We start from the raw sequence: 25,673 nt of genomic DNA on the forward strand, positions 1-25,673 counted from the left end.
GCTCTCTTTTTTGCACCCCTCGGTCCGGCATTGATTTTTAGACCCAGCTAATCTATTCCAATTTCTTTTGCGATTGACCCAGCTTGTCGAAGGCCTGGGCAAACAAAAGGACATCTCTGTGTGAGCAGCCAATATCCGTTCTCACCTCCCATCATTCACTCCATTTGCCACACCTCAAGCATTCTAGGTGATAAAGGCAATCTGATCTCTCTCTGGAGAGCGAGACGCTCGATTTGATTAGCAGCATACAGTTTTGCCCCCTTTTGCCCTGCAACCTCTGCAGCGCTTCGGTCAAAATAATGAAATGTCATTAGTTTGCTGTGGATGCCGCTAATGAATTGGCTCCTAATCCATAGATGCGATTAAGTGTGATCTTCACCAGCGCTTGCTGTTCCTTCTCCTGCTGAAAACATGTTAAAGCTAACAGATGCTTGTCTCCTCAGAATGCTCTAAATGATTCATCCCACTTCCTGAAGCTAAGAAAAGCCAGTTTTTTCAAGTTTAGCAGAAGTTGTAGCAACCTTTTGCAGTTTCATAAGGCAGGAAAAATCTGCTTTCCCATTTTTTTTTTTACTTTGTTGGAAACCTGAGGCAGCTTCCTTGCTGTCATTCAGTGTTTATTAAGGTGCTTCCAAATCACCATAATGGTGCTATATTAGGGATGTAACAATAATATATTCAGAATCAAATAAAAATTGTGTTTTTCATGCTTGACAAGTGGCCATGTACAACAAAGATAGCTAACTACTACACTATATAGAAAAATATAATTTCAGAAGCACAAAGTGATGTGATTCTGCCACGGAGCCTGTCCAGATAGCACCTGTAGTACTCCTAAAAAAGTGTTTGAAGTGATTCCCGCGGTGAGTTTTAATCTAGGTTCCCTCAGGTTTTTAAAAATATAATGTCTTATATAAAATGCAAGGCCATAAAAAGTTATAATGACTGTTTTATATCTTAAATGTCTGTTTAATTACTTGGTCCAAATGCAGGAATTAGGTTAAGGAAACGGTTATAAATTATTTGTATTTGCTTCCATCCCAAATCATGAACCTCTGCTTGCTTTTCTGTTTAATTTAAAGGGATAGTTCACCCCAAAATGGAAGTTTTATGTTTATCTGCTTACCCCCAGGGCATCCAAGATGTAGGTGACTTTATTTCTTCAGTAGAACACAAACCAAAGATTTTTAAGCAGTCTATCACTCATAATATAAGTGGATGGGAATCACGGCTAAAACATAAAAAAAACAAACAAAAAAAAAAACACATTAACTAAACCAAATTAAACCATGCGTCTCGTGATGATACACTGGGTACGTTTACATGCATATTTTTTGTTCAATCGGACTGAATTCATTTCGATCGAATCTGATTGTAGTGTTTAAATGAACGCTAAATAAAGTGATCGGGTTGATGTGCGGGTTTATATGTCACAAGCTACAAATCGGAATTAGATTTTTTGACGTGCACACTGCTCAAATAGTGAAAGTGACATAGATATTTTGGAGTTTCTCACGGTTTGCACATAATAACCACTCTCCTAAACGGGTTTCATTATTTGTTTTAATATTTACCCGTTTAAGGATAAATATATAAACCGCAGTGTTGTTCAAATTTATCAAAAAAAAACAAAAAAAAAGCGGGTAGCCTGTGGATGGCAAGTCTAACAAGGTTGCCCTGCTCACTTCACAGTTGCCGAGTGAAAGGAGAGTTTTATACTGACAGGACACGCTTTTATACAACTCTTTATTCAAAAGGAAGAGCCACTTGTTCTGTGTGTCATACATTACATTATTACGTAATGTGCGTCATTGCACATGCGCAGTCCTTTCAGTTTCGTGGTTCAGTCCGAGTGTTTACATGCACGCTCAATCATATTAGAAGAGGAGTGAACCACCCCCTTCAATCCAATTAAGAATTTCATTCGGAACGAGCTCAATCGGATCGATTTAAGGTGTTTATATGAACGTTTTTCAGTCCAATTGAGCCGACAGTCTGATTACAAATGGATTATTTGGGTGCCTTTAAACGTAGCCACTGATGTGTAAGACACAAAATGATTGATCTGTGCAAGAAACTGAATAGTATTTATATAGTTTTGTACATCTGATTCACGGAACCATTGACATTTCTAATTGAGATTGTAGATGGTGTCAATGTTCCATTTGACAAATAGATGGCGGTAATGCACTTGAGTCTGCGATCCACCATAAAGCAAGAAGAAGACTACAACACCTCACACGCCTGCTGCTGAGAAGTGAGACGTGCACAGGAGGACACGCTCAGGAGAGTTCTAACAGTTCAGACATGAATCAAATGTAAAAGAAACATCATAAATACGGTTCAGTTTCTTGCACAGACTGACTGTTTTGTGTCTTTACACATCAGTGTATCGTCACGAACCGCAGGATTTAATTTGGTTTTGTTTGTGTTTTTATTATTATTGTATGTTTTAGCTGTGATTCCCATTCACATCCATTATAAGACTGATAGACCACAACGGTTTGACTTAAAAACTCAGTTTGCGTTCTACTGAAGAAACAAAATCCCCTGCATCTCGGATGACCTGGGGGTAAGCAGATAAACATCAAATTTTCATTTCTGGGTGATCTGTCCCTTTAACAGTGTTTTGTGAATGTATATGCTTTAATAACAAAAAGCCTAATTGTAACACTTTACAATACTGTTCCATTAGTTAATGTGTTAAAGTGTATTTAAATGTTAGTCAATTATTGTGAAGTGTTACAAAAATAATGTATTTTGACTATTTAATGTATTCTCCCTAATAAATATAAAAGCGCCCCCACCCCCACCAGTCTGGTGTCCTGACGCCGGGCCTGCTCTGAACGATTCGTATTAAAGTAGTGCTCATAAGCGCAGCGGTAACCAAGGAAACGCTGTTTCATTGCGGTTCATAAGTGCAATCTATAGTGCAATCTAATAGTGAACCTGTGTCTCATTCAGCTCGTCTGATATTTCGTTCAGATGTTTTGATTTTAAAATTTCAAAAATTTAGTTTTGTTATTTCAGTTTCACAAAGAAATTTGCAGCAATAGCTAAAAGGACACCTTTACATTTACATTATAATGTTTTCAAACTCATTTTGTAAAAAAAAAAAAAATTGTGAGAAAATCGAATCTTGAACTCAAAATCGTGACTCGAATCATGAGTTGAGTGAATCGTTAAATCCCTAGTTGTGATTAATAGAGCTTAACAGAATGGAAGATTCAATGTGATAAATTACTAAATGACATGACAAGAGTTTTTATATATTTTGGTAGTTCATTGAAATTACAGCATTTTGGGGGCCAGAAAACGCAACATTTTAAAAGCTGGTTTCCAAAGTGCAAGTGTTTGAAAATGATGAACAATTATGAAATTGTTGCTATGTACATTGTTTTTGTGTAAACATCTGAATTTATATTTTAAAGGAACTTGCTCATTGCCATTAAAGTGTAATTATTGAATCTACACATAGAAACCTGATAAAAAGGTTTAGAAGCTAATTTTAAATAGCACTTAGTGGCTTTTGCATCTGAACCCTTAATATATTTACTATATTAAATTTACTAGATTCCAACAATGGTTGAACCACACACAGAGGATTGTAGGATATCGTAGGCAACAATGGATACATCTAATAATCGGCATTCAAAGACGGAAGGCAACTTGGTAGATGGGTTTCTAAACCAACAATCTATTTTAGACATGTTTTATTAGCTTTCTTCATCTGTATTCTGCTTGCAAAGGCATTTTTTTGACTGTAAAGGAGACACTACGGTCTTGTGTAGCGGATCTAAGGATTTCTGTATGTTGGAAAGCTGAATTTAGATTCTGACTTATGTTTGTTTTCCGTTTGCCCGGCAGGATGGATCTGGAGTCACTCAAGTTTAGGTTTTTGTGGTCTGTGTATTTTTAGGTTTGGGTAAAACAAGAATGGACTAATTTGTTATGTTAGGAATTGATGGGAGTGAAAAAAAAAAAAAAGAAAAAAAAACAGCCTATGGAACCAGAAACAAGCAAGAAAGTTGAGGGGATTACAAAATCAGCGTGTAATAAGAATTCAGATGTCCCTTCCTGTAGATGTTGTTTTGTTTTTGTTTTGCCCACTGGCATTTTTACTGCTATTTATAGCCGTAAAGGTCAGAAACACAATTTGTTCACCTTAGCCTGGTATTGTGTCAGAATGTTGTGAAATATGTGTCCTCTGGAAAAAAAAATGCTGCTGCACTTGACTTTGTGCTTGCATTACTCGTGCCTCCTTCCTTCCATTGAGAACGGAGGCCCATCTGCTCAGCGAGGCTGAGAATAGCACAGGCAGAGCCCTGAGGGTCACGTCCATCACAGCATTAATCTTGCACACAGCCCAGTGTGTGCCTCCTCTCCCTTCACCTGACAATGAGGTTATTATGAGGTTGCCATGCCCCAGGCACCTTTCTAAACAGTCCCAGAGCTGACAGGAGTCAACTGCTGTTTGTATGTAAGGCTTTCAAAAACAAGACTGAGCACAGCAAGGTTGTTATCAAGGACATGCCTATTATTTAGTGCTTGTAAACTGGTGAACTCTCCTCCTGTTGAAGAAAATTGTCCAGATAGCGCCTGTAGTACTCTTTTTTTTTTTTTTTTTTTTTTTTTTTTTTTTTTTTTTTTTTTTTTTTTTTTTTTTAAAGTGTTTGAAGCGATTCCCGCTGTGAGTTTTAATACAGATTCCCTCAGGTTTTTTAAATATATTGTCTGATATAAAATGTAAGGCCATAAAAAGTTACAATGACTGTTTTATATTTTAAATAGTACAAAAAATGTCTGTTTTATTATTTGCAGACATCGTAAGTTTGGCAGAAGAGAGACAGAAGGTAATATGGTTCCAAACCTGTATGCCTTTTTTCTTCCGTTAAACACAAAGAAGATATTTTGAAGAATGTCGGTAACCAAACAGTTTCTGGTTGTTTTTGTTCAACAAAAGAAAGAAACTCACACAGGTTTGGAAAAACTTGAGGTTGAGTAAATGACAACTAGGGATGTTCATTTTGGTTATTTTTCCTAACCAACAAATGACGCTTGTTAACCGATTATTAACCGTTAAACAACAAGATTATTTTAAGTTAGAATTTAATTAAATTTCAAAGGATCTGTGTATGTGATTAAAAATACTAACATTTGTAAAACGAATAAAACGAATAAATAGGCCTATATTAGAAATATATTTTTACTTAACACAGCCCCCTCCTCCTGTTGGTGCGAGTGATCGGTCAGTCACGTGTGTGTGTGTAGGATGGCTGAAATTAGAGGGTTAGTTCACCCAAAAATTTTAATTGTCATTAATGAATCACCTTCATGTCGTTCCAAACCCATAAGACCTCTGTTCAAATTCGGAACACAGTTTAAGATATTTTAGATTTAGTCCGAGAGCTCTCAGTCCCTCCATTGAAACTGTGTGAACGGTCTACTGTCCATGTCCATCATCAAAGCAGTCCATGTGACATTAGAGGGTCAGTTAGAATTTGTTGAAGCATCGAAAATACATTTTGGTCCAAAAATAACAAAAATTACGACTTTATTCAGCATTGTCTTCTCTTCCGGGTCTGTTGTGAGCGCGTTCACGATACTGCTGACATTTTTTATGGTGCACCCAATAATGAAGATAACATATCAGCAGCGTCACTGCAGTGTTTTAAGTCTAAATCTAAAATATCTTAAACTGTGTTCCGAAGGTGAGGTCTTACGGGTCTGGAACGACATGAGGGTGAGTCAGTTTTGGGTGAACTAACCCTTTAAGGAGCTGCCCCCAGAACTTAAGACCCGGGCTACACTTCACATTCAGTGTTCCTTTCCATCTCGTGCACAGCTTTCAAAAGTATACTTAACTGCAAATGAGTGTTGATGGATGAGCTCGACATATGCGCAGTACCATTGGGTGCGCAGCTGTCCCATTAAGGGAAGTCTCAGTAGAATATGAAGAAGAGCAACACATTTCAATACGTAAAATATATACAAATAAATAAATAAACCTTATGTTCACCAAGGCTGTATTTATTTGATCAAAAATACATTAACTATAATATGACCGCTAGATGGCAGTCTTCATCTCTGAACGACAGTGAGAGTAAAAGGAAATACTAGCATTAGAGCACACCACTAATGTTAGCATTAATAACACTGCTAGTAGTGGAGGATGAAAGAATTGTTCCTGTTCCTGGTTCAGTGTTTAAAGCTGAAGTGTGCCATCATTGGGGCTTTTGTGGTAACGTCCAAAATTGCACCAATATTGGTTCAATAACATTTAATGTTACAGGGACTGATTATTGCACATGCAGATCCAACTGTGCAGATCCCACTTAATAATTTTTATTTACTTATTGCTAAGGTTTGCATATGGTGGTGTGTTCTTACAACATGCAGACCTACCAAATTTTGCTATAAGTTTTGAATACATCGTATAATATAATTGCTTTAAAAACTGTTCATCGTCTGTTTGATTACGCATTTTATAGATTTTTTCGTACATTTCTGCCATATGTACACAAACTGACAGTCTCCACTGAATTTTCTGTAAAATTGCTTTGCAAAGATTTGTATTGTAAAAAGCGCTGTACAAACAAACTTGAATTTAATTGGGTTCTTAAAAGACAGCTTGCTTAAAAATATATCATATTCCTAAAATAAGAAATATCCCAATATATCACCTTGCTGACAGTATCGCAATATATCGTATCGGAACTCATGTATCGTGATATGCATCGTATCGCCAGATTCTTGGCAATACACAGCCCTACATTAAACATGAATTAATCCCACACAATCACGTCTTTTTTAAAAACCCAGTCTTAATTATAACTTCAGATTAGGTTGATTTTGCTGACAGCTCCCTTCCTTTGTAACTGCAGCTGACAGGCATGTTGCATCATGGATCGTATCGGTGTGATTTTGCTTTTTGTCCATCCTAGTGTGAATCGTGTTTCGTAATGAAGTCCATGGGGCAAGACATTGCGGAGGATTTAAAAGCAAAAATATGCTGCCTTCAATAAATAATAAATAAATAAATGTTAAAGGGCTATATTCTTCTGTAAATGTGCTGCTTGAGCTATAAAGTTGTCGACATATTCTTTTCAGTGCTAGGCAGATGATCATACATTACCATCATAGTTCCTGTGGGTGAAAAGTTAGAGTTTTGCAATTACAAAGTTAGTGGTTTTATCACACTAGTCTTGCATTAATATGCATAATGATTGTCTTGTTTAGTAGAGTTCGGGAATGGAATCCTAAAAAAAATTGCAGGCTGGTTTTAAACCACCATTACCCACATGAGCATAAGTAAGCTGTTTTACGGCTCCAACATTCCCATATTTTCAAAATAGCACTGCTGTATTCCTTTTACAGTTTGTCACTTAGAGCCCAGCCATCTGTGCAGAGTTGATATTCCCTCCTCACACTTCAGCAGCAGTTTGACAGACTCTATAATTGCGGAGAGTGTGAGCAAACTGTAGACTTGGGAGCTCCGCCACCCAAATGGAAGTTGCCATTCTTTATTAGTTGTCAAGCAGATGTGTTTAAAGAAACTTCAGTGCAAATATTACAAGTACAGTATTTCTGAAGCTACCAGGTCTCTTGGCAATCCCACAAGCTCTCAGTCTCTGGAATTGACCCTATCAAGGTTGGAACCAGGCTTTGGGTTTCATGACCAGATCTCATTACGCTGCCATTACACTAACTAGGATTGGATGGATGTTTTGCATCGACCATTAGTATCGATACTGAATTGGTACCTTGACATAACCAGATGGTCGACCATTTCATTTGATATTTTTAATGCACAAACCTAACTGGTTAGCAGTTTAGATTTTAAGGGTATTTGTAAGATATTCATGACTAGCACCTGGCCGTCTGTCATTATGTGGTGTTGATGGTGCTTTCATTAAAACAAACCTTTCACCTGCCTCCAACCACCTATTTTGTGCGTCACGCAGGCGTTTGGCCATTGTTGTCATTTATGAAAGGGTCGAGTGCAAACACGTTTCTATTCTTAACGGGCTTGAATTTCCACTGGCTCGGAAAAACAAATAACTAATCTCCATGAGACGGTTCTATCTGCTCACTCTTGCACGCATTGCTTGTCACCAATTGCATGCATTACCGATCTGACAACACTGTGATAAAATGAGTCTGATTGTATTGCTTCTGAAAGCCGAGACTCCCTGAGACTTGACCTGACAATAGTTGACTTAGTCACATCTGATTTAATTTGCTCTTGAATGTGTTTGCAGCTTTTTCATATTGGTCATTTTAAGCGGTTTACAGCAGTGTTTGTTGATGCACGTGCTGTAATAGCATGTTTGTGAATTGAGGATCTCTTTGACCTCTCTTGGTAAAGAGATGCACTTCACCATTGCATTGCATAGAATTTATTTAAAACACTTTTGAAGGTTATGTGCATTGTCATCTTCCAGAGTCCTTGACCAAAGGCAGAGCTCTGTGGGTAAGGAAGTAGAGTTAAGTGTTAGTCAGAGTTTCAATTATAGCAAGAACAGCACTTCAAGTTGAAAAAAAAAAAGAGGAAGAAAAAGCTTGCTTCTGAACCGTGTTAAGCGGCCAACTGCAGCTCAACAGGTTTGTAGTGTGGGGTGCTGTTTTATTTCACTGAATTTCTTGGAACGGTTTTATGTCAAAAGCTGGTTTCGTTTAAGTTTATTATGGTGCATAACTGTATATGGATTTAGTTTTCCTTGACGTTTGGTAATGATGCAAATCCATGGAAATTTGATAGCGGAACAGGACATGGTATTGACAGTGTGATGTTTGACAGTGTCACACAAAATGTAAGCACGGAATGTTTAGTACAAGTAAAACAGGGTTTGAAGCACAACTACATGGTTTCTGCAAAATAGTCATGAGCTGGCTGTGCATGTTTCTCTGACAAAATGAGGCTGTTAAGCTTCCTTAAAGATAAAGCGCCCTTTAGACATTATTTATTTTTTAAATGGAATGTATATTGGAGTTGAAAAATGTCATATATTTGATTTGCAAAATGCTAGAAATTACTATAGAATGTAAATTTAGCACATTTAATTATAAAAAAATATATAATATTAAAATAAAAAATGTTGAGCAAACGTGCAGTTTTCCCTGTAAAGTTTCACTATAATGGCTTCCTTTTTTTTTTTTTTTAGTGGTCATCTATTATTTACAAAGTTCAACAACAAAACGTAGGGACAACCACTTTCTGCACAGTGAAGCTTTTTTTCCAGGAACAAATCTTCACTCTCACACAGGACGTTGCCTTCCACAGACATTTGACACTTTCAGAGAATGAAACTTCATGCTGACATGTTCTCAGAGGTGAAAAAAAAAAACTTCTAGAGACACAATGTTCCCTTCTGTAATGAACTCATTTGTCACAGACCGAGCAGTTACTCTGTTAGCGCCTAATAATTGGATTCAGTATGCAATAAATCCTAAAAACTAAATGTAGTTTTAGTTAAGCTGTATAATTATCAAGGTTACCAGGATATATGCATTTTATTTATTTATAAATATATCTATCTCCCTGTTGCATTTCTTTTGTCAATTTTGTGTGTTCTGGCAGACAAAGTGTAGAAGAGTGCTGAAGGTACATTGCCAGACAGCCGGAAAGAAGCTTAAGAAAAAAAAAATTGAAAATAATTAATGGTAATTTTCCAACTATTTGCCATTCTCCAAATGTCGTGTCACTCAGATGCAGTGTGAATGTTTTGTACCCAGCCTACACTAAAAGCAAGAAGCCTGAAAAAAAATCTAGAATAGCCCTTTTCAAATCAACAAAGCATATAAAACAGATTTATTCTGCAGTGCACAGCTTTGTGAGAATCCAGAGCTCACACTCAGTTGTAGAGCTCAAAAAGTTATGATTATAATGGTGTGTTGTGGCTTTGGTTGTTTTTATTTTTTATAAAACAATTTAATGAATAATCTGTTTTGATGCTGCTCTGACAGCCAATGTGAAGTTCACTTTAGTATTAATTTACTGAATTTCTTTTGTCTGTTTTGGATGTGTAGCCACACAAATGTCAGATTCCTCATGCAAAAAGGCATTTTTAATAAAAATTCCATTAATCTACATTAATGATTGTTATTAGGAAATAGTCAACGATTGATTTTGTCAGTCAGTATCATTATGAGCATTAGAACTGGTCAAGGCAAGAGGAAGATGCAGATCTTGTATGTTTTGTCTCCACTTGTGACCCCTAAAAAAACTCAAGGACAGGACGGGTGTAACAGATTGGACACTGTCTCCAGCAGTTATCAGATTTATGACATTTTAAGACCGTAAGCTGGTGAAACGTTATTTATATGATTTATATTTATGATGAAGTCCACAAGAAACCATGCCTGTGTCATGAAGAGCAGGAAGCGTTCCCTTCATTGCATGATTCAGCCGCTCCAGCTCAGACCTCCGAGGCCAGATGTTGGAGGCTCAGACTGGTTACCGGATGCTGTGTTTTGTCCTCCAAATTATTTGAATCTCTAAGATTAAAGTTTAATGTTCACTCATCCATATTTAATGACTCGAATTGAAATGGGGCTATCGAATATCCGCAGCACTTAAGAAAAGTTTGGTCCAGCTACTTTGCTAGTGATTTGTGCAGTTTGTCTGTGTCTTAATTGGTATTTTTTGCTCCAGATTTGAGAGGACATGGTGTGTGTGTGAATGGAGAACTTCTCTCACCTTGACTCTCCTCGTGTTTCATCTCTGCAGAGTTTTCCCTCCGATGAGGGCTGGCCGTTCGCCAAATACCTGGGGGCCTGCGGCCGGATGGTGGCAGTGAATTACGTGGGCGAAGAGCTCTGGAGCTTCTACAATGCACCATGGGAGAAAAGAGTGGATCTGGCCAAGCAGCTGATGGACATCGCCGAGCAGCTGACAAACAACGACTTTGACTTTGCCCTTTACCTCCTAGACGTGAGCTTCGACAACTTTGCAGTCGGGCCTCGTGACGGAAAAGTCATCGTCGTCGATGCAGAAAACATCATAGTGGCAGACAAGAGACTGATTAAGCAGAGTAAGTAATGACTTTATTCCAGTATATTCGTGCTCTTGCTTTACAGCATTAATAAATTGCGCAGGAAACTGTTATCCAGGTTAGGACGATGTGTTGTTGTTGTTTTTTTTTTTTTTTTCTACTTTCTACTTTCATTCGTTCCGCCCCACTTTCAGTTTTCCCTTGGATGGGCTGGAGCACCTGTTTTTTTAGGCCTGTTTGTTTCTGTACTTTGCCTTCCCCGTCAAAATAAATGTTTTTCAAGACTTTCAGGAAGAATTATCACAGTCTCACAGACCAGGTGGAAACCCGCATGGGCCTCCCACGCTCTCAGATTTGTAATTAAAGTCTCATAGCGGTTTCTCTTTTTGGACTTTTAAGAACTTTACACATGAAAAACACAGAAATTAATGGGAGCAAATATAAGGCTGCTATAAGTTTAAATTATGGCTGTCATGATTTAAATGAAATGTGAAAATGAATGTAAAGTGTAACATTAGATTTAGATATGCTCACTTTGCATCAGATTTCTGTTAAAATTTTTTGCAGTTTTCAATATAACCAATCACGCACATTTCTGTTGAGCTGATGAAGGCAGTGACCAATCAGAGGTGTCAAGATGAGCCACTGCTGAAACTGACTGAATTCTGAATCTGTACTTGAACAAATTCTCCCATCACAAACAAGTGCAGATGGCAGTGCAAGAGATTAATTTTGCAGTGTTGACCGCTTCAGTGATCATAACATGAGTTATTGCGTGAGTACATAACTCGTGCCTGACTTAAGTCATGTACTGCTTCAGTGATAGAGAGCATACTTTGCTCGCTTTATTCCCAGTACAAATGACATTTGGTTTTTCATGAAAAATTCTAAGCTTTTTTAGGAATATATAGGAATATAATGTTGTTTCCCCAAACCCAAAACATTTAATAATTAGGCTGTTACAATATCAAGAGCAATAATCAACAACAAGTTATTTTAGATGATGATATTTCAGCCCATTTTGTAGTAGTTATAGTGAACTTGCTGTTATTTATTTATTTACCATTTACATTCTTTATTTATGCTATTTAAAGTGCCCCTATTATGCCATTTCCAATATTGCCTTTCATGCAGTGTGTAATGTAGCTGTATGTGAATGTAAAAGATCTGCAAAGTTGAAACGATAAAGTTATTGTCTCCCAAAATAAAGAATTGACTCTCTACAGCCTAGACGAGTCGTTAGTAATTCGAATCCCACTTCCGTGATGGCTACACATCGTGGGGTATTACATTTGCATAATTCCCGCCTTTGCTCTACATTGGCTGGCAGCAAACAACTTGACCCCGCCCACAAACACGTCATTTTACTGAAGACTGCTTCTCTAATCTCGTTGAGTTAAAAAAAAAAAACCCTCTCTGGGAGTTCAACGTGGGATTCACTAAAGGCTTGCTCTTGAAAGATGGCTTAGTACCATGTTTATTTGGACCAGCTGCTCCACTGAATCACAAGAATGATAATGTTTATATTTTCTATCAAGCGTTCAAAATAGGGAACTAAGGCAATGGGCGTATCATATCCGACATGCGTTGTACGTGGACCAATCACAATGGACAGGGCCATCAGAGCAGAGCAGGTTCATAGAAAGGTGGTGTTTGGAGAGACTTTTACTTTTTGAACAAATAAATTCAGCCTTGATGAGAAGATGGTCATTTCAGAATGTTTCCAAACTTTTGGCAGGGACTTTAATAATAATAATAATTCTATGTACTTTAATATATTATTATATTGTTGTCATGATTATTATATTTTACAGGACAGTATGCATTTTTACAATATAAGATCAATCTTATAATGTGCTAAAATATATTTTTAATAATAAGTGTTGGGGCGTGGTCAGATTTTACTTTTTTTTTTTTTTGGTCTCTAGCTGATCACATGCCTGAATAATACAGAGGAACGCAGAAACAGAATTGTTAAAGAGCCAGTAAGAACGAAATTCTAAGCTGTTTATAAGTCCTATACATTAGGTTTAAATCCATCCAAGGTTAAAAAACATTGTCATTTTGTCAAAATATAATTTTAAAATTACCTCAATTCTCAGAGATCCCCAAACGGTTCGCGCGAAGCTGTTCAAAAGATTCAGTTTCCTTAAACCCCACCTTTCGGGTAGCATACTGTGTTCTGATTGGTCAGCTGACATAGTTTTGATTGGTTGTTCCGCACACAACTTCACGGTAAACAATGCGTTAGCATCTGTTTGGGGTGAATTATGTCTTATTCCTCTCACCGCGAAGCAAACAGTAAAATAAAAAAACTTGAACAGTCTCGCTGCTTTTTCTTCTGTGTGGGTTTATTCAAGCCGCGCGCTTTAGTTTGAATCTGAATAGCGCGTTCAGCGTGGGGGTGTGGTCACATTAGATATAATGAAGGGAGACATGAAAAACAGACATTGCGTTGTTTACATATGGATTATTTTATCACAGAATATCTGTTTTCGGCAGCACTTGTTTAGTTTTAAAGTAGACATGTCAAGCTTTCTATAGATATCTCTCTCATGTCTCTTCGTTGAGTATTCATGGAGTTACACTTCATTTTAATGACGTGTTTGTACATGACGATCAGCGCAGACAGGCTGCAGACAGCACACATACTGATAAGACGCTCGGGAGAAAACAGACACATAACTTCATAATCATACTTCGCGTTGTGATTCGTAGATGCTCGTTGGTCTAAATAAAGTTGGTAATGAACCCTCTTTTATGGCCAAACGCTTTGAAAATCCCGCTGTACTCACCGAGATTAGAAAAGCAGTCATCAGTGAAATGTTGTGAACTCAACAAGTATTTGTTGCACTGCTCTGGTATTGTGGTAAAAATGAATTTTAGCCATTGGGTCTTCTGATCTTCATTCTTTGGCAGTGAAAATAAAACAAACTTGCCTTTACAATTAAAAACACACTGTCTCCTCGACATGATGCTATCACACCAACCAGAGCGTCTGTGTGGGGGGGTGGGGCAGGTCAGAGTTCCGTTTCTCCCAAGACGGTAGGCGGAGATTATTATGCAAAGTGTTCCTAGTGACGTACATAGAGATGGGCAAAAGATTTAAAATCTATAACGACTCGTTTCAGCGATTCAGAGTCGACTCCTTACTTTAGAAGCCATTAACTTTATAAATCGTGTACTATTTGGTTTAATTATTTGCACATTGTTTACACTGATGGACAGCTACATAATACACTGTAATACAGGTAATTTTTGATTTCCCATCTGTGTGGCTCTTTAAAATATTGATTCTGCTAGGAATGTTGCTATCGAAGTGTTTGCGTTGCAACAGATGAACAAGGCCCAAAGCTGCACTTTGATTCTGGGCAGTAGTGAGTTGGCATGGATGGGTGCAGTGCTTGCCCAACTATTTCGTGCCAGTGAATCTGCCATCCAGTGAGGCAAGACTGGGCTGGCGGATGAACTTGGAGCATGTGTGCTACATAACAATGGCTGTTTGCTTCAGCCTTCCAGCGTTTATCTGAATGGAGCTCGTATGTGCGTCTTTGCTTGCAGATGGGTGTTTCTGAAATGTTAGATAACACAAGCTTTTTTTATTGAGTTTCTATTCTGATGTGTGCTTATTATGTCAAACCACTTCACTGGACGTGTGGGCATCAAGGTTGTGTTTTTGCAGGGGGCATTGGATAGATGGGCTTTTATTCATCTTTTAAATTGAATTAATTCTGCTTATAATGTCTCAGTGCATTAATTAAAAATGCGAACCTTTTAATGATTGGCATTCATGGATTCAGAAATTAATTCTATTCACAGGAGATGGTTTTTTTATTGCAAATATCTGTTGGCAATTTTAGTTGATTTAATAACATTTAATAGTAACACTTTCTACAGTCATAGCCGAAAGTTTTGGCAGTGACAAATTTTGTGTTTTGTAAAGTTTGCTGTGTAAGATGTTGTGGAGTTCATTCACATTGTTTCTTGATTGTGTTGAGTAATCAGATGCATTTAAAAAAAAAAAAAAAAAACTGCTAAAAGCTTCATTGGCCAAAAAACTTAACTTTACACACACACACACACACACACAAACAAAACAAAAAAAAAAGCAGCAAATGTGAAAGTGTGAATGAGTACTAGTCAGGGAAAATCACTCTCATACTAAAAAGTTTTTCAGAGCAGATTGCTATAAGAGGAGGGAAGAAACACTTCCAATAATTGTGTTCCTCTTAGCAATGGTTACCTCAAAATACATGCAGCCATCATCGTTTGCATCAAAATGGCCTCACATGCAAGGAAAATACTGCACCTGAAAGAACCATTTAAAAGATCATCAAGAACTTCAAGGAGAGAGTGCAGTGAAGAGGTCTTCAGGACGTCCCATAGTGTCCACCAAGCACCAGTACTGTCTCCTCCTGAGGTGTCAGCTACAGAATCAGGAAGTTACCACCAATGAAGAGCTTTCTCAGGAACGGCAGCAGGTCATTGTGAGAGCATCTGCATGCACAGTGAGGCCAAGACTTTGGGACAATGGCCTGGTGTCAAGAAGATCAGCAGAGAAGTCACTTCTCTCAAAGAAAAACATCAAGGACCGACTGAAATGCTGCAGGAAGCACAAGGACTGGACCGCAGAAGACTGGTGCAAAGTTATTTTCTCTGATGAAGCTCCCTTTCAACTGTTTGGGACATCTGGAAAATGGACTGTTCGGAGAAGAAAAGGTGAACGCTACCACGAGTCCTGTGTTGTGTCAACAGTGAAGCATCCTGAGACCATTAATGTCGTATTGGTTTTCAACCATGGGAGTGGGCTCTCTCATAGTTCTGCTCAAAAAAGAAGGCCATGAATAAAGAATGGTATCAAAACATCCTGTGAGAGCGACGACTTCCAATGACTCATGAGCAATTTGGTGATGATGCATGCACAAAGCAAGAGTTATAAAGAAGTGGCTCAAAGATCATTACATTGAAATTTTGGATCTGTGGCCAGGCTACTCTCCGGATCTCAATCCCATAAAGAACCTGTGGTTAGTCCTCAAAAGGCAAGTGGACAAGCAGAAGCCCACAAATTGTGATCAACTCTGAGACCTAATCAGGCAAGAATGGAAGGCCATTAGTCAGGATTTGGCCTAGAAGCTAATATTCAGCATACAGCGAACTGCAGAGGTTATGAAGAACAAGGGTCAACACTGTAAATAGGGACTTATATTTTTTTGCCAATAAAAACCTTTAAAACTTATGTTTATCATTGTTTTTCAATATACCATATAAACTTATATTTATAATATAATATAAATATAATATGTTTCTAGGAAAATATTGAATCAGCAAACTATGCAGAACACAAAATTTATGTCACTGCCAAAACTTTTGGCCATTACTGTTAAATACGGTTTTGTTTGATAAAGCTATGATAATTCACCCAAAAATTAAAATTCTGTCATTAATTACTCCCCCTAATGTTGTTTCCAAACCAGTAAGTAAGTCCTTTGTTCATCTTCAGAACACTAATTGAGATTTTTTTTTTTTATGCATTTTGAAAACTCTCTGATCCTCTATAGACGGCAAGGATCCTAACATGATCGAGGCTTGAAAACATAGCAAGGAGATTGTTAAAATAATCCATGTGACATCAGTGGTTCAACCGTAACTTTAAGAAGCTACGATAATACTTTTTTTGTGCAAAGAAAACAAAAATAATGACTTTATTCAACAATTCGTCTCCTCCGAATTATCCTATAGTGCCATTTTTGGATAGCATAAAACAGGTCTATTCAATTAGTTTTGTTTGAGGGACGGATTATCATATTGAAAATTTGAAGGGGGTCAAGTAGGTTGGGGGCCATCCAAATCTCTTTATGTGGGGGGTCCAAAAAATAATAAATTAAAATTAAATGCATATTCAGCAGTAAAAATAATTAATATTACCAACAGCAACGTTTGAAAGGTTAACTTATGCTTTGTCAATCAAAAAAAAAATTATAAATAAAAGGAAACTAATTAATCACACATTTTCTTTAATTAATCGGGACTAATTGATTGCTAATATCGTCATCATTTCACACTGAACCTCCAAATTATTGTAGAAACAACATAAAGATGGTATATTTAATGACATCTCTTTACAAAGTCTTATTATTAACAAATGTTTTGATACTGCTGATGATGTCTCTATTAAATGCATCTTCCTCTTAAATATAGCCATTAATTATAGTCGTTCAACATTTACAGTATAATTGTTGTTTTTTTAACATTTATCTAGGCTCTGAAAAATATAACAACTTTTTAACTTGATGTTAAACAATCTTCAAATAAGCTATAAATTGTGTATGAATAAACTATATAGATTCATCTTTATTAATTAGCAACAAAAAGTTAATCAGCAACAAAAGTTAATCAGCGACTAGAACAGTCGAGTAATTTCTCTTTTTTGTTTCTGTGATTTCAATCAATGACAGACTTCAGCAAGTTTCATTTTAAAAGCAGCGCTATCTCTTTAAAATCTGACATGCGTGAGGTATTTCTGACTCACATCATGTTTTCTCCCAGCTGTTTGATTATTTTGGACTTTATAACTCATTAATGCCGTGTTTTAAAAAAAATCACTCGCCAAAACTGTATTTTGACTGTGTGCGTTTTTGTCATTTGAAGTGCTGCTGGCACGTTTGTCTGAAGCGGCCAGCATATATTCAGCCGAACGCGCAGACTTTTAATCTATACTTTATTTGATAATCACCTTCGTCCAGTCTGCGCTATTTCTGCATTATGACCGATAATGTTGACTTTATACTCGTTTTAAACTAGAGTTGTGGATATCTCATAACTCACTCACACAAGCTCTTGTTAACACAGTCATCTATTGATGTTGCGTTCTCCGGTAGATTGTAGCTGCCATGTTTTCACAAGAAAACCCGCCCAATGCTACTCAAAACAACTCCAAAACGAGACTAATCGCGTTTTGAAAATCACATTTTTCATTTAGCTTAAATTCATATTCCAGGGGATAAATATCATGTTATTGGAGTCGCTTCAAAACAACCATTGGCAAAATTGTTAAAGTAGACCAATTCTGTGGGAAAACCGTGGACTTGGCACTGTTGCGTGAACTCTTCCTTTTCTTTTCTGGCTGGCCCGTGCCAGTGTTGCCACCTTGTGGACAAACTACCCTAATTAGTGAAAACACAATTCAAGGCATATATGCGATCTACATGTACTCTTCTCAAGGGCCAGATTAAGATGATTGGCTGCCAATTGAATAGCCCTGGTATAAAATTATTCAGATCAAAGCGAAAACAACATAAACAGCAGATCCATGTACATATGTTGCATACATTGTTTACGTATGTAAAACTCTCTCAAATGGTGCTATAGGATGACACTGAGGAGACAAATTGTTGAATAAAGTCATTATTTTTGTTTTCATTGCACACAAAAAGTATTCTCATAGCTTCGTAAAGTTACGGTTGAACCACTGATGTCACATGGATTATTTTAACAATCTCCTTGCTAAGTTTCTGAGCCTTAATCGTGTTAGGATCCTTGCTGTCTATAGAGGGTCATAAAGCTCTCGGAATCCATCAAAAAATTTCTTAAATCTTGTCCCGAAGATGAACTAATGTCTCACAGGTTTGGAACTGCTTGAGCGTGAGTAATTAATGACATTATTTTAATTTTTGTTTGAACTATGCTTTTAACATTAGTTATAGTTACTATAACTACATAGTAACACTTTACAATAAGGTTTAATTTGTTAACATTAGCTTCTGTAACTACGTTGCTACAATGTTACACATTTAGTTCAAGTTATATTCTGTGGCTGAGCAGTTCATCCAAAACGCATGTAGTCATTATTTACTCACCCTCATGTTGTTCCAAACCTGAAAGAATTTCTTCTGCGAAACAAAAAAGAAAGATATTTTGAAGATTGTTTCATCTGTTGAAAGTCAATGGGGTTCTTTTTTGTTCCATATAAGTGTCAGGTGAATAAATGAACTGTCCTTTTCATTTCAGTTCTTAAACAATATTTTGTGCAGTTCCTCCATAAAACTCTGGATGAGAAAAGCACCGAAGCCAGCGTGTGTTCTGATTGGCTGTGGCACATTACCTCCTGTGGATCTCATAATTGGCTCCCACGAGAGTGATTGGCAGCACGGTGACTTCATTTTCTCTAATTAGTTATTGGCGTGATATTGAGCTGTGTCAAATGACCAAGACAGCAGTTCCCCAACTCTTTAAGGCGCTTTATGACTTAATATACTTTTGCTGATGAGTAAATGTCACAGCCCAGTCTATTTCTGCAGGATACTCTGCTTTATTGATTTGTTCAGCATTAAAATGGGTGGATAGAGAAAAACTGCACCTGCTTTCAGAAGAATTTCTTATTTGTCTTATCGCAGTGAAGAGCTGAATCAAGTCAGTGTTTTTATTTCTATAGATTGTTGCTCCATTTTAGTGTAGGTTGTGCTTCTTTTTGAAGAAAATTGAAATGCTACAAGAAAGCAATGTAAGATGCAAGATGCAAGAAAGCGATGATAAAGAGCTTTTATGTTGTCTGGTATACAGAATCCAACAGCAAGATGTTTTTAAAAGGAAGAGCCAGTGGAATAAGGATTAGGTCGTATTGAATAAAAGTCAGCTGACTGAAACTAGGCATGTTGTGAAACACAGAAGAGAACTAGACAAGAAATGCAATCATTGCTTCTGCAAAAGATAGTGAACTTGTGTTGAATGTTAACATGAAATTGATCCTAGTTTTTCTCCTAATGCATGTTCCTGGTCTTATTTTTTGACCAATATCCAAATAGGCATTGTTTTAGACTAATGTTTTAAATAACAAAACCATTTCTATGTTTTATTAAGAAGAATTAAATGCCAGTTAACATTGTAATACAATCTACTGTAAACTACTTGCTACTACATGCAATAAGAAATAGATGAAACGTTCAGTTCAATTGCCGAGTCTCTCTAGAACCCCAAAGCAATCTGACTAAAACAAAGTACTCTGTTCAGTGCCTGATTAGAAATCCTAAATCATTTGCACACTACCATTATTTCTTATCTTTATCATTAGTTTTTCCTTAAAAAACAAAACAAAAAAAACTATATATGCTGACCAAGGCTGTGATTATTTGATCAAAATATTTAAAAATCGGTTTTCTTTTGTAACATTTTACAGTTATTATTTTTATTATTATTATTATTTATATATTTTTTCAGTAATGTCAAAGCCATTTTCAGCAGCCATCACATGATTCCTCATTCTAATATGCTGATTTAGTGTTTAAATAACATTTCTTGTTATTATTAGTATTAGTTTTGGGTTCTTTGATTGGGAAGCTTTCGTAACCCTTTTAAGGGGTCATATGATGCAATTGTAATTTTTCCTTTCTCTTTGGAGTGTTACAAGCTCTTGGTGCATAAAGAAGATCTGTAAAGTTGCAAAGACTAAAGACTCAAATCCGAAGAGATATTCTTTATAAAAGTTAAGTCAACCACGGCATCCTAAAACGGCTCGTTCTGACACTCCCCCAAATGTCTACATCACAATGTGGGAAGATTTGCATAACACAGACCAAATGTTCATGCAAAGAAAGAAAGTGTAACTTTTTTTTTTATTCTCGCTGTTGCCGCTGGCACTATGTTGTGGAGATGCTGTGTTTCGTTGTGAAAGCGAAACTACTAAACTACTAAAAAACAAAGTGGTTAAGTTGCATTTACAACACTGTTCCAGAACAGTTCAACCCAGATATTCAGATGTGTGCAGTGCATTTTGTGGAGGAAAATGAGTTAGAGTAGCCTACTATGCCAGTGTCTGTTTCTAGAAAGTGGGGCAATTCCAACTTTGCAAGATTGGTGCTTCTGATTCACATTCTGTAAGTACGTTTTCATATGTAAAAGATTTGCCACTGATGATTCAAACGTGAGTTTTGTTTGTCATTTCTCTGATCACAAATGCAGACATTGTTCTTAGTTTTTTGCAGTGCGATACACAATGCCTAAAAAGACAGTATTAGGGGCCGTTCACATATTGCGTCTTTTGCGCGCTCAAGTTCGTTGTTTCCAATGTAGGCCCGCAGTATGCGCGCTCATAATGGAAGCGACGTGTTCGCGACACGCACGCGGTGCGATGCGCTCGTTTTTCCAGGTGCGTCCGCACTGCATCAAGTTAAAAACATTTCAACTTTTCAGAATGCCGCAAGCGCACCGCGGGTCATGTGACAAGAACCAACCAATCAGCTTCATCCTTTCCCGTAACAACAAAGCTCAGCCAAGATGAAGGAACAGCTGATCATAGTTGTATATGGATTGCCATTTTTAAATAAATTTAGTAGTGCTGAAATTTCGTTTTCATGGAGAGAGCGCGTCATGGCTGCTTAGCAATGGCAGATGTCTCAGGGGCGCAACTGCCTGAGCACTTTGGAAAGAAGGAGAAAGCGGTGCGCCAAGCTTTTTCCATGCGTTTTTAGGCGCGATATGTGATCGGTCCCATAGTCATTATGATCAGTAATTATATCCCTACTGGATGCAACAAATACCTTGTTTGTAAAGGGTTTTATTGTTTTTGTCTTGTTGCGCAGGGAGATGTCATCACAGTATGTTAAGGGGTATAACATTTCCATCACACTCTTGAGACATTTGGCCAATCACAATGCACTGGATAGCTGGCCATTCAGCATACACCTCTCTTTTCAGAATGATGAGCTTTGTAAACATTTAGATTTGTTTTTTTTTACTTAACCATATAAACGCGTTGCATTACACCAAATACACAACATAATGTTCTTTTTAGCAACGTCATATGACCCCTTTAATGGTTTCTGTTGAAGCTTAAAGTATACTTTATCTGCCCTACATGCTACATCAAGCTACCACAGCTACAAAATGATAACAGGTGTTAGGATGTTTTGATTAACTACAACAAGATATTGCAATAACAGCTTTAGATGAGCTGTTACGAGCGGCTGCCCCCTGGGATCCAATCCGAATGGTGCTGTACACAGGCCCTAACTCTTTATGACACCAGCAGTGTTATGAAACACTGGAAATTCATTCTGCTCTAGCCCCATTTCAGAGGGCCCTATGCTCTAGCCCCATTTTTCCCTCTTCTCCATACCCCCAGCAATCCGGCCACATCCCAATACCATGTTTTGAAAGAAAATGATGTGTATGCGGAATAGATACAAGATATTTCAATACTTTCTCTCACAGTTGTATCATTGAGTAATTTCCAAATTTTAATCAAATTATTTTTTTTTTTGTACTGTGGTTGACTTTTAAAATGTTGAATATCAACATTTTTTAATTTCAATATTCCTTAAGATATATATGTACTTCAAGTACAGTCTGCTGTGCAATAGTGTTATATTTGTGTTATATATACAGTCATATTGTTCCCGTCACATTTTCTGTGAAAATGTTTTGATGGGCTGTCATGAAGACCTTTAAGCTTCTGTATCTACCTTCTGAGCAGCTCTGGAGATAAAGTTCTTGTGGTGTTTTCAGCATCTGCCGTCTCACTGTATGAGGACCTGAACACAAGCATTGCTTGAGTTTGTGTAGAAGACAAAACTGTGCTAATCAATCACACTAAAAAAGCAGACTTAATATTTAAATAGCTGTCTTTTTGCACTTGAATATTCATAAACACAAGTCCACATCGTGAATTAAACATACAGCCCTACTTTTGACTTATTCATCTAAAATGTGCTTAATTCAATGGCATTGTGTGTTATACTGTAAATTGGAGTTACAGAGTCCTAACTTCAGCCTTCAGTATTATCGAATATCAATTTTCACCCAGAAACATGAGCTGCAAATGCAGTTTTTAATGTTGATTTTGTGGTTTCTTCTCTTCTATTGTTTTGGCACATCTTATATTTGTATTTTCTGTCATCCACTCAGATAAACCAGAGAACTATGACGTGTGGTACGAGAGCCGCTACGAGGAATGCGACAAAGAAGCCTGTCTCTCCTTCTCCAAGGACATCCTCTGCTCTCGGGTCACCGTGGACCACAACTACTATGCTATCTGTCAAAACCTGCTCTCCAGATTTGCCACCTGGCGTGGCACCACGGGTGGTCTCCTCCATGACCCCCCTGCCGACGTGGTCAAAGATGGCCGCCTCACGGCCCTGCTGGACGAGTGCACCCGGCCTCAGAAACAGTACGGTCGCTTCCAGGCAGCTAAAGAACTGCGGGAGTTCCTGACACAACTCACACAGCTGAGCAATACTAACAGGTAGTGTCCAGAACAGGGGACGTTCTGTGCCCCCACCCCCACCCCCCACTCAAAAAAGACCTCTGAAGTACTTTTGCAAATGTGTTACAAGATTCTGGAGCACATTCGTTCACCTTCAGGGGAGTCGCTATTTGGTTGCCGCTATCAATCATGCCAACATTGGCTCCAGTCCTGTCCGGGGCTAATTAAAGAAGTTTGCACATGAACATGGATTAAAGGGTCGTGTGAAAATCAGCAGAATACAGGCTCAAACTGCTGTGATCACACGTGTGTGTGCGTGTGTGTGTGTGTGTGTGTGTGAGAGAGAGAGAGAGAGAGAGAGAGAGAGAGAGTCGATTGTAATATCTCATGCTTCAGTGAATACCCTTGCTGCTATTACAGGTTCTGATTAGGATCCTGTAATACGGTTTCTAATTAATTAAAAAATTGGGTGCTGTAGGTGCACCGTGAGCAGGGGCTTAGAACTGAAGTGACACAGGGAGCTTTGTTTATGTTTGGGTGACTCTTAACAAAAACATGTCCAGGTCATGTTTTAATCCAAAATGAAACAAATAAAGAAGCAAAAAATATTTTGAATATAATGTGTTCCTGTTTTGGCCCAGAATTTCATTGTTTTAGAAGCATCTTGCAAAAATAGACTGGTGTTTGTTTTGCATATTATAATGGCAAGATGTTTATGTTTGTTTTCTTGTTTTGTTTTGTTGTGTGTCCTGTATTTCTTTTGATCTTCTGTGTTCTCTTTTTTTTGTTGTTGTTGTTTGTTGTCTTTTTTACTTTGTTTTTTTTTGTTTTGTTTTTGTATAATTGTTTTTTTTTTTTATACCAAAAGAGTACAATGCTGTTAAAAAGATTTAAAGTCAGCATAAATTTAAAGCAGTATAATTAAATATTTTTTATGAATATAAATTTAAAACCGTATTCATTTTCTTTAAGAAAAATGAGATTTTTGGGTGAAATATCACTAGGACATGTTCTTGAAAAGCTTTGAGATTCATCCATTTGTGTTTCATTTTAGTCTCTATATATTCAATGAACCACCTGGTTTCTTTGCAACGGGGAGTAAAGTCTTAAGTGATTTTGTAAGTGTGCTCGGTCAGATTCTGCCTCTTATTGAAGGGAAATTTTATCAATTGTTACAATGAACCATTTTGGTGAGATGTTGATGCTTTTTGTTAAAGTGGCAGTCAGTGCCAGTTATGGATAGTTGGATGGCTTGACTTAACAAACAACCCTGAAACGAAAATACGAAACGGAGAACAAAATGGATTTGAAACAACTTAAGTATGCAAGAATAAAAAATACCAAAGAATATTGTCACCGTTGCGTGGTTCGTTTTGTTCTGTTAGCAATGCTTTGACCAAGATTGTTCAAAAGGGAAACCACAATAAAGCTCTTATTTGTCCTGTTTATGTATTCATGAGCCTGTTAGTGTGTTGTTTTTTCTTTCTTCTTTTTGGACCAATTCAGTTTTAATTTCTCATATGCCGGCAACCATGACATACCGTCTCCTTCACTTGCACTTGCATTGTTTACAGCAACAAGTTGCACTACATTGTCAGATCATAGTTTTTCATTGTAGACCCTTTAATATTTCCCCTCTTATCAATTTTTGTGTCCTTTAATATTTTGTGTGCATATATTAATGTTCTTCTTTCCCCCTAACAATGTTACTCATGTGCCACTTTCCATGTTTGTAATAAGCAATATTAGGAGTTGATAGAGCCTAATGAATTATCGCTTTAAAAATGTGATTTAAAAAAAAATGTCATTGATTTGTAGGCATTCCAACTTTTGAAATTCGCTGTTTCTGTTAAAACCTGTTTTCTTCTGTAAGAAAAGTCTGCTTTCTGTATGTGTTTGTTTTGAGACTAAGGAAAAGTCTGGTCATACTGTGCCTTTCATTCAAAAGTTGTATTTTCGACTGGATGAGAATATAAAATTATATTAAAGTATATCTATACTTACCTGCTCTAAATTATCTTCTTTATTGAATCGGCAGTACTGAATCCATTATGAGATTTGATAACGGCAACAATTCAATTTAATGCTGCATCAATTTGTTTCCTGTGGTAATAAAATATCTTCAGGTGTGTGAGTGTGTGAGTGAAAACCTCCATATGGTTTCATCTGGAGTGAAGCCAACACACATATCCTGTGCAGGAGAGAGAAGTGTGTGAAGACTTGACAAACCGAACAGAACATGAACCTTTATTTTTTCTCAGTCCTTTTTCAAGTATTGTCAGACAAAATGTTATTTTTGTAGGCCAATACACTGTAAATAAAAATAAAGTCTTTGCCTGTTGGTTGACCACAGAAGTCATTAAAACCAGGGCCTGGAGCCGGATTCAAGGTTTGCCCTCCTTTGAATGTGTTCCTGTGATGAATGGAGCTACTCTGGGCTAAAGTTAAACACATTCACCCATGGCATCTAAATATAGATTTCT

At 37.2% G+C, this 25,673-nt stretch overlaps 1 protein-coding gene across 3 annotated transcripts in view; it reads left to right on the forward strand.

Moving 5' to 3' along the window:
* The window catches only part of LOC127950945 (divergent protein kinase domain 2A), a 34,720-nt gene extending 9,527 nt beyond the window's left edge, over positions 1-25,193 (forward strand). For all 3 annotated transcript variants that reach the window (XM_052548390.1, XM_052548388.1, XM_052548391.1), the window contains 2 exons: positions 10,730-11,033; positions 22,893-25,193. In XM_052548390.1, the coding sequence (XP_052404350.1) occupies positions 10,730-11,033; positions 22,893-23,233 (645 nt within the window). In that variant the 3' untranslated portion in view covers positions 23,234-25,193. The remainder of the gene's footprint in view (positions 1-10,729; positions 11,034-22,892) is intronic.
* The last annotated feature ends 480 nt before the right edge of the window (positions 25,194-25,673 follow it).

This window comes from Carassius gibelio, chromosome B2 (assembly GCF_023724105.1).
Source record: "Carassius gibelio isolate Cgi1373 ecotype wild population from Czech Republic chromosome B2, carGib1.2-hapl.c, whole genome shotgun sequence".
Classification (NCBI taxonomy): Eukaryota; Metazoa; Chordata; class Actinopteri; order Cypriniformes; family Cyprinidae; genus Carassius; species Carassius gibelio.